The sequence below is a fragment of the Blastomyces gilchristii genome, assembly GCF_000003855.2.
Source record: "Blastomyces gilchristii SLH14081 genomic scaffold supercont1.5, whole genome shotgun sequence".
In the NCBI taxonomy this organism is placed as follows: domain Eukaryota; kingdom Fungi; phylum Ascomycota; class Eurotiomycetes; order Onygenales; family Ajellomycetaceae; genus Blastomyces; species Blastomyces gilchristii.
This window is the reverse complement of record NW_003101678.1, coordinates 1,670,072-1,684,425: the sequence shown is the minus strand read 5'-3', so window position 1 is coordinate 1,684,425 and position 14,354 is coordinate 1,670,072. Positions and strand designations below refer to the sequence as shown.

The 14,354-nt window shown below is 32.8% G+C and overlaps 4 protein-coding genes across 4 annotated transcripts; 2 read left to right on the top strand and 2 right to left on the bottom strand.

Annotated features, from left to right (window-relative positions):
- Window positions 1-9,597: 9,597 nt before the first annotated feature.
- Window positions 9,598-10,844, bottom strand: BDBG_16812 (tryptophanyl-tRNA synthetase; the record flags this gene model as incomplete). Its single annotated transcript, XM_031724688.1, has 6 exons — window positions 9,598-9,902; window positions 9,973-10,069; window positions 10,131-10,170; window positions 10,234-10,479; window positions 10,529-10,567; window positions 10,774-10,844. 6 exons carry the CDS (start codon window positions 10,842-10,844, stop codon window positions 9,598-9,600), a joined length of 798 nt encoding a protein of 265 aa, XP_031577707.1.
- A 55-nt stretch (window positions 10,845-10,899) lies between these two features.
- Window positions 10,900-11,618, bottom strand: BDBG_16811 (tryptophanyl-tRNA synthetase; the record flags this gene model as incomplete). The annotated part of the gene is made up of 4 exons (XM_031724687.1): window positions 10,900-11,003; window positions 11,041-11,064; window positions 11,143-11,402; window positions 11,461-11,618. The coding sequence occupies 4 exons, from the start codon at window positions 11,616-11,618 to the stop codon at window positions 10,900-10,902; spliced, it is 546 nt and encodes a 181-aa protein (XP_031577706.1).
- Window positions 11,619-11,923: 305 nt separating this feature from the next.
- Window positions 11,924-13,521, top strand: BDBG_16810 (uncharacterized protein). The gene has a single exon (XM_031724686.1). The coding sequence runs from the start codon at window positions 13,002-13,004 to the stop codon at window positions 13,377-13,379; it is 378 nt and encodes a 125-aa protein (XP_031577705.1). The 5' UTR covers window positions 11,924-13,001; the 3' UTR covers window positions 13,380-13,521.
- A 242-nt stretch (window positions 13,522-13,763) lies between these two features.
- Window positions 13,764-14,281, top strand: BDBG_16809 (uncharacterized protein). Its single transcript, XM_031724685.1, has one exon. It carries the CDS (start codon window positions 13,921-13,923, stop codon window positions 14,122-14,124), a length of 204 nt encoding a protein of 67 aa, XP_031577704.1. The 5' UTR covers window positions 13,764-13,920; the 3' UTR covers window positions 14,125-14,281.
- The last annotated feature ends 73 nt before the right edge of the window (window positions 14,282-14,354 follow it).

Sequence of the window (14,354 nt, the reverse complement as noted above, 5' to 3'; positions counted from 1 at the left end):
TAGAAGTATCATAAGAATCTTCAATCTCATCTGTTTTATTTGTAATATACACTGCATATCTATTCAAGAATAGAGAGATGAAAATAGTGAGATCTTCAAGTTATGTAGATGATATTGATCTACTCTACAGTTCAAAGACAATCAAAGAGAATTTAGAAGTAATTGAGAAAGCAGTAAAGAAAATCTTTGTTAGAATAGATATCAATCTAATTTAATTTAATATGAATAAAACTGAGTTAATTCACTTTTTTCTCAGGTTTAATGAGAAAGAACTAAGTCTAACTCTTTTGAATAAAGAGATTAAACCCAGTTTGAATGTTAAATGACTAGGAGTATGGTTAAACTTCAAGTTGAATTTTAAATATCATATTCAACAAAGAATTATCAAGACAGAGAGACTACTGAATAGTATAATCAGACTATCAAATACTGAGAGAGATCTATTCTTTCAGACTATGAGACAATTATACATAGCCTGTATTATCTCAGTAGCTGATTATAGAGTTTAAGTTTGATGAAATAATCAAGATAATTTCACTGAACTCTTTCAAAGTCTATAAAACAGAGCTTTGAGAAGAATTCTAAGAGCATTCAAATCATCTTCTATTAAAGCAACAGAAATTGAAGCTTTAATTTCATCTTCTGCTATTTGATTTGAAAAGGCCTGTATGAACTATGCTCTGAGAGTCATGAAGATAAGCTTAAATCATATAATCAGAGAAAGAGTCTCTTCTTCATTTTCATCAGTTAACTCAGGAAATGAACTGGGTTGAAATAGATTTCTTAATTGAAATGAGAATAATACTTTAAAGAAAATGCTCTCTCAACTGTATAGACTATGTTCACTTATTAAAAATCAATTTTCTTCATTAAATGTTGAGAAAATTAATCATGAGAAGATATCTCTCTGAAGAGAAAAGCTGGAATCTCTCATAGACTTACAACTAAGTGAACTATCTAAAGAGAGAGAATATAAACAGCATTTGAAAAAGATCTCTATAATCAATATAAAAGACTCTATTCTGGTTTACTCAGATGGCTTAAAAAATTAGAATTTGAATAGATTAGGCACAGGCATTGCTTATACTGAAGATAATATCAATTTTATCTCAGATTTCTGAAATTTAGACTGTGAATCTGAGGTCTTTGATGCTGAACTATTTGTAATAGTGAAAGCTTTCAAACTCATTGAAATAAAATCTCATAAAAGAGAAAATAGTTTGAAAGAGATATGAATATTCTCTGATAGTCAAGTTAGAAATAGTCAGATTTATAATAATCAACTGAATCTTGAACTGATTTTAAACTCTGTTTTGAAAATTCAAAAGAGAAGAACATCAAACCTGATAATTCATCTACACTAAGTTCCTGCTCATATGAATATTCATGATGATGAATTGGCTGATTCAGCTGCAAAAAAGAGTTCAGAATTAAGCAGATTTATTCAAAAAACAGTCTTCTGATCTTTCATAAAGAGAAAGATAAAAGAATCTTGTTTCAATAAGTGAAATAAAAGCTGGTAGAAATAAAAGAAGAGCATACATTATTCAACATTTAAGATAAAATCAAAGTCAAAATCTTGTTCAATTAAATGTAAAAAGAAAATATTCTCATCTATAATTCAGCTGAAACTAGAACATGGTTATTTCAAATTCTATATACAAAGATTTGATGATAGATTTGATTCAACAGAGTGCTCATTCTGCAATGCAAATGAAAATTCTAAGCATATTGTAATGTATTATGCATTATACAATAGTCTCAGAGTCAGATTGAAGAAGAAGTATGATTTAAATTAATTAAATATGAGGTTCTTATTCTCAACTGAGACAGGAATTAAATACTTAATAGACTTTCTATCAGAAACTCAAGCAGCTACAAGAAAATGACTGAATTCGGAAGTATCTGAATATGAAGAGGTGGAAATTGATTAGATATAGTCTGTTAAAATAGCTATTCACTATCTTTTAATAATTTTATTTTGTTATAGTCTCTCTTTACTGTACTTATTCCTTTCTGTTCTTTTCTATCTATCTATTTAATATATCTATCTTTAAGACTATATTCTCTTTTCCTTTGTCATAATATTTTCAAATGATTTCAAAGTATCAGAAGATGTTGAAATACTGCAATTTGTAAACAGTTTTTGTATTCTGAGCTGGAATTTTCTGATTTTGCATATCTGAAATTGGTAAATGTATAATAGTTGACTCTATAGATATAGGAAAAACTCTGAGAACTAAAGGTTCTCAGGTAGATGTCATAGTCTCTGACTGGATACATCTATAATTGAAGAATAATAATAATAACAGAAGGTATTAGATTGATTACAGAGTATCTGACAGAGAAATACTTCTCTTACTACATTCATCTCTGACTTTGATATCAAGATTCTAGAAGCAGGTGATCAATCTTAAGAGAATTAAATAAAGATTAGCATACTTAAGAAGATATTAACTTTTAAACTTCTATAAGCTCTTATAAGTGTAGATGAAGACCTGACTTACGAAGACTTCTATATATAACTTCAAACATTGAATGATTATCTTATCAAGCTTAAGAGTATACAGAACAGTAATAGAAGATATTACTCTTCAGTCACTTATACATCTGTATTAAAGAATAATAACAATAATACAGATATCATGAATTAAGTAGACTTAAATATCTATATACAAACAAGAGTCTCTGTCATTTGAACAAGCTTCTGAGTTCTCAGAATCACTCTTAAATAAGTTATTAATTGATGTTAATAAGAGATGTGTATCAATTGTAACTGATCAGAATATATCGCTTTCAACTACTAGTCAATCTATATATCTTCTCATTCAAAGGAAAGATTAACATCAGCAGTTCATATCAATTATTAGACTGACCGTGTGACCGTGTCTGAGACCAGGACCAGAATTTTTGATAGTTTTATTACCAATTCACCTGATCCAATTACACGGTTTTAATATTAGATAGTAGTCTCATACTGTCTCAGTGAAACTTACTGTCTACTCTTATCACATTTTCCAAATGAGACTATGATTTCCACTTCTCAATTTAAATTATTTTTATTGCTTTAAATGACTTTAAATCTCATTTGAGTATTATCAAAAAGCATTACTTTTTAAAAACTTAAAAATAGTCTAAAAAAAACCTTAAAATGTCTAAAACTAGTAACTTTATACCAAGAATGAGACTAAATGAGATCAAATGAGATCACTTTCTCATTTTCTTCAAGTCATGGTTTCATTTTGAGATCTGATATATAGTCACTTTGCATGTTTTTTTAATGACTAGTCCCAGCGGGATTCATGCTAAGAAATGTATAAGATCAGATCAAATGAGATTAAATGTGAAATTCATGATCCCGGCGGCCAGTCTATCAATTATATTGCATTAAAGAAATATTTGAAAGATAACTATGAGAATATCTCAGTGAAACAGAGAAAAGATTAGCTTCTGTTCAAATTCACAAGTAGAAGCTTGAAGAGATTGAATGACAATGATTTGAAGAGAAAATAATAATAGACATGATTCTTATATCTACTGTGATAACTAACATATATAATATGAAAGTCATAGTAGATAGTAGTCTATATCACTATGCAATGATTAAATCTTTAGTTGTAAGATATTATAATCTTCAGTATATTTCCTTATTAAAACTCTGACTTCTCACAGAATTTGATGATTTAAAAGACATTTGCATCTGTTACATGATGAAACTGAATATTGATGTTGAAGAACATCAATATGAAGATACTTATACATATAAAGTTGATAATCTTGACTATAATCTTATGCTAGAACTTGTCTAGCTATCTGAACAAGACATCTTATTAAACACTTGAAACAAAAGCTTGATATTCTCTAACAATGATAGAATTTACAAAGATGATATTCACAAGACTATGAACCTGACACAGATCTCTGCTAATGCTTATAAAATGCTCTGAAAAAGAAGTTGCTGATAGTAGAACTATATAGTAATCTATTCTGTCAGTATAACTGATATCAAGAAAGCTCTAGAAAAGTTATTTTATACTACAACAATATATTCTTATACAAAACTCTCTTAATAGTATTATAAATATCTAGATGTTTTTTAACAAGATAATACTACAAACATACCCTTCTTATAAGACTCAGAAGTGAATCACAGTATTAAGTTAAAAAAGAAGAATAATAGAAATTCTGAATCACTGTGAGACTCTCTTTATAATATGTTCTAAGATGAACTTCTTTTTCTTCAGAAGACACTCAATAATCTGTTAAATAAGAGATTTATACATATTAGTAACTCTTCTGCTGCAGCTTCTATTCTCTTTATAAAGAAGTCAGATAAAGAACTCTGATTCTGTATAAACTATTAAGATTTGAACAGATTGATAAAGAAAGACTGTTATCTCTTATTTCTTATCAATGAAACTCTAGCATGCATCAGACAAGCTCAATGATTTACAAAACTAGATATTATCACTGTGTTTTATAAGATTTGTATCACTGAAGAAGATGAATAACTTACAGCATTCTGAACATGATATAATCTCTTTGAATAAGTAGTCACACTTTTTAAACTGACTAATACTCTTAGTACATTTCAGAAGTATATTAACTGAGCACTTTGAGATTTTCTTAATAAGTTTATATCTGTCTATCTTAATAACATTCTCATCTTCACTGATGAATTCAGAAAAGAATATCAAGAACATGTATAAAAAGTATTATAATAACTATAAGAAGCAGAACTACTGATTAATATAGACAAGTATAATTTTAAAGTTAAGAGTATAAAATATCTAGACTTTATTATAGAAGTTAATAAGAAAATCTGAATAAATTCTGAGAAGATCTTCACTATTCTTAAATGAGAAGCTCTGTGCACTGTGAAAGATATATAAAGCTTTATCAGATTTACTAACTTCTATCAGTGATTTATATGAAACTTCTCAGATATTATGAAATCACTTACAGAACTTACTAAGAAGAACTCAGTATTTCAATAATTAGCAGATACTGAAGCTGCATTTACATAAATAAAGAAGATATTTATTAATACTTCTCTACTAATGATATTTAACTCTGACTGTAAAACAGTTATTAAAGCTGACTTCTCTGACTATGTTACAGAGAGAGCTATATTGTAATATAATAATAAAGATATCTTATAATTATATATCTTTATATCTAAGAAGTTGAGCTTTGCTGAATACAACTATGTGATCTATGATAAGAAACTTCTTACAATAGTACACTGTTTAAAAGAATGAGACTCTGAGCTCTAAAGTGTCTTCAAATTTGAAATAATCTTAAATTATAAGAATCTCAAACACTTTACTATTATCTGTAAGCTTACTGAATAACAGATATAATAATCTAAGCTATTAAGCTGTTTTCATTTTATAATACACTATCACTCTGACAGTCAGAACTCAATGACAGATACTCTCTTATAATAAGAGTAAGATATATTATCTGATGTAACAGATACTCACTGAATAAACTGAGAGTATCAGCTCTTAAATCTGAAGATATTAGTTAATCAAGATAAAACAACTTATAACACTATATATACTTCTTTAATTAGAACACCTTCTCTCTGAACTGTCACTGAAACATTTTCTCTCTGAACTGTCACTGATATCTTAACTTCTTCTAAATCTACACTGAATAAATTATGACATATAATAGCTCAAACTGATGAACTTCTTTAAGTACTCATTGAAACAGTATATCAAGAAGCACTCTGATTTTCCTCAGAAGAATATATAAGAACTGATATCACAGAATACTTAATCAATGATAATAATACTCTGTGATTCTGTGAATAATACTGAGTCTTTCACTCTAAACTTTTATGCATCTGAATAATATAAGAGATACATAATTTGTATATAACTAATTATCTGAGTTATAAATAACTGTACTAAATAATCTCTTGAGAATTCTACTGATCTGAGATATTGAACAGCATCAGATGCTTTATCTGAAACTGTAACTATTATTTCTCTATCATTTCATGAAAGAATTGTAGAAAAAATCTACTGAAACTGCTTAATATCTTTGATAGAATCTGATCAGATATAATAATTAACTTTACTATCAATCTCTCTGAAAGTAAGAGTTATAAGAACATTCTGATCATTGTTAACTGATTAAGTAAAGATATCATATTGAAATCTTATAATAGAATGAGTACTGAACAAGTTATTAAAGTCTTTCTACAGAGCTCATTCTATTGAATGCATGAATTACTGAGATCTATAGTATTGAATTAAAGTTATCAATTTGTAAGCACTCTCTGAATAAGAATGTATTAAGTTCTCAAGATTATATGTTGTTTATTAACTACTTATCACTTTGAGACTGATAATGCATCAGAATAAATAATTCAGACTGTAAAGAATTATCTTTATAAGTTCTGTAACTACTTATAAGATAATTGATATAATCTTCTTCTATATACAGAGATTACTATCAATGACTGAAATGCTGTCTCAATAGATGTAAGTCTGTTCTTTCTTACATATAATTATTATATGAAAGTGTTGAATCTTCTAGAGAGTACACAGTTCATACTGAATTCTTATAGTTCAATTCAGATCACTGATAATATAATAATAAAGCTCTGAGATATCTGCAACTGAGCAGAAGTCTTTATAATACATATTAAACAAGATTAAGAAGATTAAATTAATGTTCACTGAGATTCTGCTGAGTAATATAACATAGAAGATTTAATGTGATTGAATCTTAAGAATATATAAATTACACACTTATCTTATACACTGAATTACTATTATACTAAGTATAAAGTGATAGAAGTTCTAGACAGTTATAACTACTATTTTAACATATTATCAGAGATCTATAATATCTTTTATACAAGCTTGCTTCACTGCACTGTTATTAATTCATTTTCTTCTCAACTGATTTCTGACTGATAGTCATAAGAGATCATAGAAGAAGATAATGAACTTAAATAAGAGATTAAAGATATTTTTAATAAGAGATTTCACAGCTGCAGCTGATAATATTTTTTGAAATAAGTCAGCTATAATTATCTGATCTGAACTCTGAGTTTCACATTATCTGAGACTACAGCTCTTAACTGATAAGAACTACATATAATCTCACTTTAGAAAAGAGAGAATTAATGTGACAGACTGCATCTGATCAATTATATAGACTATTTCATTACACTTTATAGATTTCTACTGAAAGCTCTGATTCTTAGTCATTAATTCTCAGCTGAAAAACTCACAGAATTTCTATTCTTTTATCTCAAAGCTTTATTATATATATTACTATGTATGTGTATAAATATTTACTCTGATTATTAATTCTCACACTTTCTCTTTCTTTTTCGTCTCTAACGTTTTTCACTTTATTATATAAGATCTATAAATATCATATCAATCTATTCAGCGTAGGCGTCTTATACACAGAGATTGTCATTAATAACTGAGATATAATTTTAACAGATATAAGTCTGTTCTTTCTTATATATAATTATTATATGAAGATGTTGAATCTTCTAGAGATTATATAGTTCATATTAAATCTTTACAGTCTGATTCAGATCACTGATAATATAGTAATAAAGCTCTGAGATATCTATAACTGAGTAAAAGTCTTCATAATAAACACTGAATAAGATTAAGAGAATTAAATTAATATCTGCTGAAATCTCACTAAGTAATATAAAATAGAAGACCTGATATAATTAAATCTTAAAAATATATATATTACATACTTATCTTATACACTGAACTATTATCATGTTAAATACAAAGTTATAGAAGTTCTAAATAGTTATAACTACTATCTTAATATCTTATCAGAAATTCATGATTAGACTGACTATGTAACTGTGTCTGAGTCCAGAATCAGAATATTTGATAATTTCATTACCAATTCAACTGATCTCATTACATCATTTTAACATTAGATAGTAGTCTCATACTGTCTCAGTAAGACTTACTGTCTACTCTTGTCATATTTTTCAAATGAGATCATGATTTTCACTTCTCAATTTAAATTATTTTTATTGCTTTAAATGACTTTAAATCTTATTTGAGTGTTATCAAAAAGTGTTACTTTTTAAAAAATTAAAAATAGTCTAAAAAAAATCTTAAAATGTCTAAAAATAGTAACTTTATGCCAAGAATGAGACTAAATAAAATCAAATGAGATCACTTTCTTATTTTTTCTAAGTTATGATCTCATTTTGAGATCTGATATATAGTCACTTTACATGTTATTTTAATGATTAGTCCCAGCGGGATTCATACTAAGAAATGTATGAGACTAGACTAAATGAAATCAAACATGAAATTCATGATCTCAGCGGCCAGTCTATTCATGATATCTTTTATATAAGCTTACTTCACTGTACTACTACTGACTTATTTTCTTCTTAATTGACTTTTAACTAGCAATCATCAGAGATCATAGAAGAAGATAATAAACTTAAATAAAAGATTAAAGATATTCTTAATAAGAGACTTTACAGCTGCAGTTAATAATATCTTGTAAAATAAGTTAGTTATAATTATCTGATCTGAATTCTGAGCTTTATATTATCTGAAACAGTAACTCTTAACTGATAAGAACTACACGCTCATAGATCTATTACTTAAATCTCACTCTTAAAAGAGAGAAGTTAATGTAGTAGACTGTACTTAATTATATAAGACTATTTTATTACACTTTATAGATTTCTGCTGAAAGCTTTAATTCTTCTACTAAAAGCTCTGATTCTTAGTCACTGATTCTTAGCTGAGAAATTCACAGAGTTTCTATTCTTCTGCTTTAAAGCTTCATCTTATACATGTATAAATATTTACTTTAATCACTGATTTCTGCACTTTCTCTTTTTTTCTTCTCTAATATTTTTCACTTTTATTATATAAGATCTATATGTTAATTCTGATCTATTTAGTGTAGATCTCTTACAGAAAAATACTTAAAAATATTCTTTATTAAAATAAATTTATTTACAGATTTAAAAAGTTTCTCTATTTTAAATATAAAATGTAATATTCTATAAATAGATTGTGAGTTTTCTGGGATTTTTTTCACAGAAATTATTCATAATTTAGTTAATTATTTCTGAGTTTCTGCAGTAGAGTTTGCAGAGACTAAAATATATAAATTTCTAATTCTTTCAATTATAATAAACAGTTGCTGACTGATAGAGTTTGAAATGTAAGAATAAATACTCACAGATAATTATTCAGAGATTTGCAGCTTGATATAATATATGATAATTATTAGAAGTATTTACTGTAGAAAGATAAATATAGAAGTCAAATGTATAATAGTATTCAAGCTGAGTTATAAATAGTAGTCACAAACTCCAGTCTATATAGTTGTTTGTAGTCAAGGGCTGCTAACTCTATTGATTACACAAGAGATAGAAATAGGGGTAAAAGATCCGCAAGGAGCAGGATTTCTTACATTCTTAACTCTTATTATCTATTCAATATTTCTAGATTTCTAGATATAGAAAGGTGTGGTTTTTGCATGCAAACACTAATATTTACATCCAAACCTCTATCTAATCAACTAATCAAATCGACATATCTCGAGCTTTATTTCCTGTCAATTGTCGTCTTGGGGCTTCTTCGCTTCGTTCTTTACCTTGGGCTCCTTCGGTTTTGATTCCTTCGGCTTGACCTCTTTGGGCTTCGGATTGGGATTTCCCTTCCATTCCAGCTTCCGGGGAGTCATATACTGCTTCAAAAGTTCATCCGTAACAAGCTTTCTCCGCTCCTGGAACTCTGCCACATACTCCTGCAGTAAAGTGATGGCCATCATCTTAAGCTCGCCAGTAAGGATCTCTCCCTTCCGGTAACCTTCCTCAATCTTCTTGAGCTTTTCGTCGTCTTCTTCAAAGTACGAGAGGTCTATGCGCGCGTGTTTAGTCAGAGACAATCAATTTAGGTATTGAAACTGTAGTAAAGGATAGTTACTCACATTGGAACGAAACATCAACGTCAGGATTACCGCCTAGCCGTCTGTGCTCTTCTATGTTGTCTCGGCCCCCACTAAATGCATGCCTCGTGATTTTTTTCTGCAAAGTGAACGAGTAAGCAATACTAATTAGGTGTATCATAGGAAGGAATCAATCGAACCTTGATTTGGTTGGGCGTATCCGTCATGAAAATTGCAGAACTATGCGCAGGGGTGTAAGTTTCAATACAATCGGCGTTACTTGAGGGGTTTGCATATTCTTACTTCGGGTCGCTTGCGCTCATTTTTCCTCCAATACCTTGCAGAGCCGTAAGGAATTTAGAATGTATCAGCGCCGGCTTTGGCCCTGGAAATCGCATACGAGAAGCATTGTCGCGGACGAGTCGGAAATATGGATCTTGATCAATAGCCATAGGAATCAAACAAGGGATTTTGCCTATGTCTTTCGTCCTCACAGCGGAGGGGTTATCAGACCAGATCTCCGGATACGACGTTGCGAATGCAGCGGCACTATCTCGCGGTCAGCTGAATACATATCTTTTGAGAGTGAATAACATACCATTGCACAGCGGGGAACATTATCCGGCCGATATTTGTGCTGCAAAGTGTTAGCGACAATTTTAGATCGAGCAATTCTTGAAGTGCAAAGAGAAGAGACGAGGGGGGAAATAGCAGGAGCGAATCTGGCGAAGCTACTGATTTAGCCATACCGCCTAATAGGACAATTCCTCGCTCTAGCAATGCCCTCTCCCGTTTCCTCAATTCTCCTGCATCACCCGCAAACAGGGGCCTAATAGTGCTAACCTCTCATTAAACCCAAAGGCTCCTCGAACCTGGTTAAACGTTACGAGTTTCGAGAATTCCCAAACGTTCATCAAAAAGTGACCTTTGACATAATCCAGATCACTAAATATGAAAGTCTTCTTCAGGTCAAAACCCGCAAGCGATGATATCCTTCGCGTTCTGCAACCCGAACTTATATGTATCTTCGAATGTGAGATTGTCCTTAAAAAGGGCCTTTTCGTCGTCTTTGACTGTCAACATAGACCTCGTATAAATTGGACTACGTACGCTGCTCACCTGTAAGCATAATCACTATGAAAAGATCAGCATAGTCCCACGAGCAAGCAAAAGTCGTACGTTAAATAACACCGTCCATATCCTTCAACATACCCAATGGAACATCAAATACATCCTGTAGCCATTTTGTGAACGAGAAAGGGATCGTATGACCCAAATGTAGCGCATCCGTTGAAGGGCCTCTCCCCGTATACATGAAGAAAGGCTCCCCCCGCTCGTATTTATTGAGGATATTGTCGAAATCGCGATGAGAAAAGAAAAGGCCGCGCCTCAGCCAGCGATGGGGTTTGTGGCCAGTAAGACGCTCGAAGCGTTGGAGGAGCTCGTCATCTATTAACTTGGTCGCCCATTTCCTGTGCCCGATGCGTCAGAGCCTAGGTCTCCCAAGCGAAACAGCGGGGTTAGACGTACTGCGAAAGCGCAAGATAGTCAATAGCAAGAGCATTTCCTTGAGCGTCATGCCCAGCTTCAACATTCCAAGGGTCGATCTGCTGCTCGGTGGCCCCTTTCTTCTCACCATCGTGTACGGGGACTACGACCTCCGCTGCACCAGGAGGCGGGGTAGCCATTTTGACTCGCGGGGTAATTCGAATGAGAAATGCCAGATCAGATACGAAAGAAGCCACTCAAAATCTGTCACAAAATTCAAATGCTAATAAAGCGCGACCAAGGGTGTTGTAACTGCGTCTTGGGGCGCAGAGAAATAAGGGCCTCGAGTCATCCAAACAACTTTATATCACAGCATTGCTTAGCCAGGGCTTGTAGGAGGGTCACGTGCGATAAGCTCTATCAAAAATCTCGCAGTCTAAATCAAGTCTCAAGATCAGACTCTCATTCTTCTCCAATAGCAAAACATTTATATATCTTTCAATTTTGAAGTTTTCTAACTTGCTCTGGTTGCTCAAATTCTTCAAGACACTTCCACAGCTATGAATGCTTCATTCTCTAAGGCTCAATACAATAATATCTCTGCCTCTTATGTCAAAGAGACAGGGTGCTATGATGTTGCAGAGAGTCAAATCAGATGATTGCAGCATTGTGAGCTATTTCTATATTCTGATATTCAATCCAGAACTCAAGTTTATCAAGATGAGTTTTACCTTCTTGATAAACACGATGAGGTACTGTGTATTCCAGTTTTTCTACAGCACAATGTAACAATCTCTGTTCATCCTGAGAACGGAAGATTCTATTCTCACTTGAGCTTTGCTGTCTTGTTTCATGTTGATATTTTGATGTTTCTGTCTGAGGCCTGAGAACAATGATCTTTGTTGCACCCCAGTATCAAGCCCTAGTTCCTAGTTTTTGGATTCTACAAATGGTTTACTGATTTCATATTTCAGATTTCGCACAAGATGAATACTTTCTTACTGGTTTTTTGCTTTTATTCCTGTGTTGGATGGAAGAAATTCACAAGGTTTAGAACTCACCGATCGATCATCTCGGTCCCTATTTGCAATGATCAAAACATCGGTTTCTTCCGCCCGATGTGGAAGACTTTTGCCGGACACCTCCTTTCGGCCATACCCAGCCCTTCATAGCAATTGATATGTATTTCCAGAAGCTCCCTTGCCTATGAAGGTCTTTATTGAAAGTCATCTTCCTAAGTACTAGGCTATTACACCAAATCTTCACAAGTGAGAAAACATTTCCTCCCTAAAACTACATTGCTACCGTTTCAGTTTGATAATCATGGACTCAAGCTCCAACGACTCTCCCGACGTCGAGAATACCGTTCAATCGACTTGCCACACAGCCCTGCCTCAAACAGAAGCACTGAGTCACCGATCGTGAGTGCTTGTTCGTCTCCACAACAGAGCCGCATTTTAACACCTGCCAGTACCTGTGAAACCCCAGGGGATGCTGATAGAGATCAGCAACCAGCAACTCTGCCAGTCTCAAAACCCTGGCTGTGGAAATGCCCCAGGTGTTACAGAAAGTTCTTCCTTGAGATGACTAATTGCTGTCTCTACAATGAGTGCTATTTCTGTCCTAGTTTCAAATTGAAGAGTGATAGACAATGCTGCAAGTATAAAGAGCAAAACTGGAAAAATTGCGCAGGTATCTTCGATTATACCGGCTGGAAAAATATGAGGGCTTGGCAGCAACAACGGAGGCAGGGACAAGGTGCAGAGAAGGAGTGGGAATCTGGGTGCATGAATGACTGTGGAAGCGTGAAAACCCAGTATCCACTCCGCCTCTCATGGCTGAACAGGTACCTCCAGAAAAGAAGTTGGGTATACACATATACATTGGTCCTGCCAGTCCCCCCACCCAATGATAACAGCTACTCCCTTTCCTCTTCTCGTCAAGGCGGATGCAAAGGATAAAGTTCGAGCCGACTCAAAGCGAGCACGGTCAGACACAACTTTTTTCTTTTCTTTCCTTTTCTTTTTTTCTTTCTTTCTTTCTTTTTCTCTCTTTTTCTCTCTCTTTCTTTTTGAATCTTTAAACAATTTCCTTTATCGTCAATTTATTCTTATTTAACAAAGACATGCTTGCCGACATTTAGCCCATTTCCTTTCATGGAGATATACGGTCAGCCATCCGTTAGACAATTACTACTGTACAGCATATTGATGTATGGAATGGTTCGGCCCCCTTAATAACTTACCAGTTAGCCTAGTGACGGCGTAGCTAAGTTTCAGCATCCGCCTGGTTGCCCACACGCTGTAAGTTTATATATTCTGGTAGTTAAGTTACTTCTCAGTAGCCCTGGTGCGAGCTGGGTCCCAGAGATATTCTGCTAAAATTCCCGTTGCGGGTTTTGTTCACCAGATACCGATAGACCGTCTGCCTTTGGCTTGCGTGTGGTATGTATGGAGCAGTGTGGTCCCAACCTATCATTTTCTAGGAAGCTGCCACCTATCCATGAATGTTGAGCGACTAAATGAATGCATCTCCAAACTGCATAAGGGTCGGGTGCCAAGGGGAGGCCTCAAAACCATTAAATTTTCTAGCCTCTTCCTGGAAACTTCTTTAGATCCAGACTGGCGGTTTTTGCTCTATACAAGTAGTAGCATTGATATAGCGTCTGCAGGCAAAAGACGGGAACAGGTAATAATGTGTATGTGATAGGTTATATGACGGATGGCAGATATATTGAGACAAGGCGTTCTTCTCAGAGAAAGAAGAGGAATTATTAGAAAGAATTTCAGCAGAACAAAAACTCCGTTCGCTTTTAACGACCATTTGAAATCCAAAAAATTTACACCAACACCTGCGAGGCCAGTGGGAGGAAAAAAGCAATAATAAAAGGGAAGGCAGCAAACTTAAAGGAACACACAAAGCACCACAGATCAGAT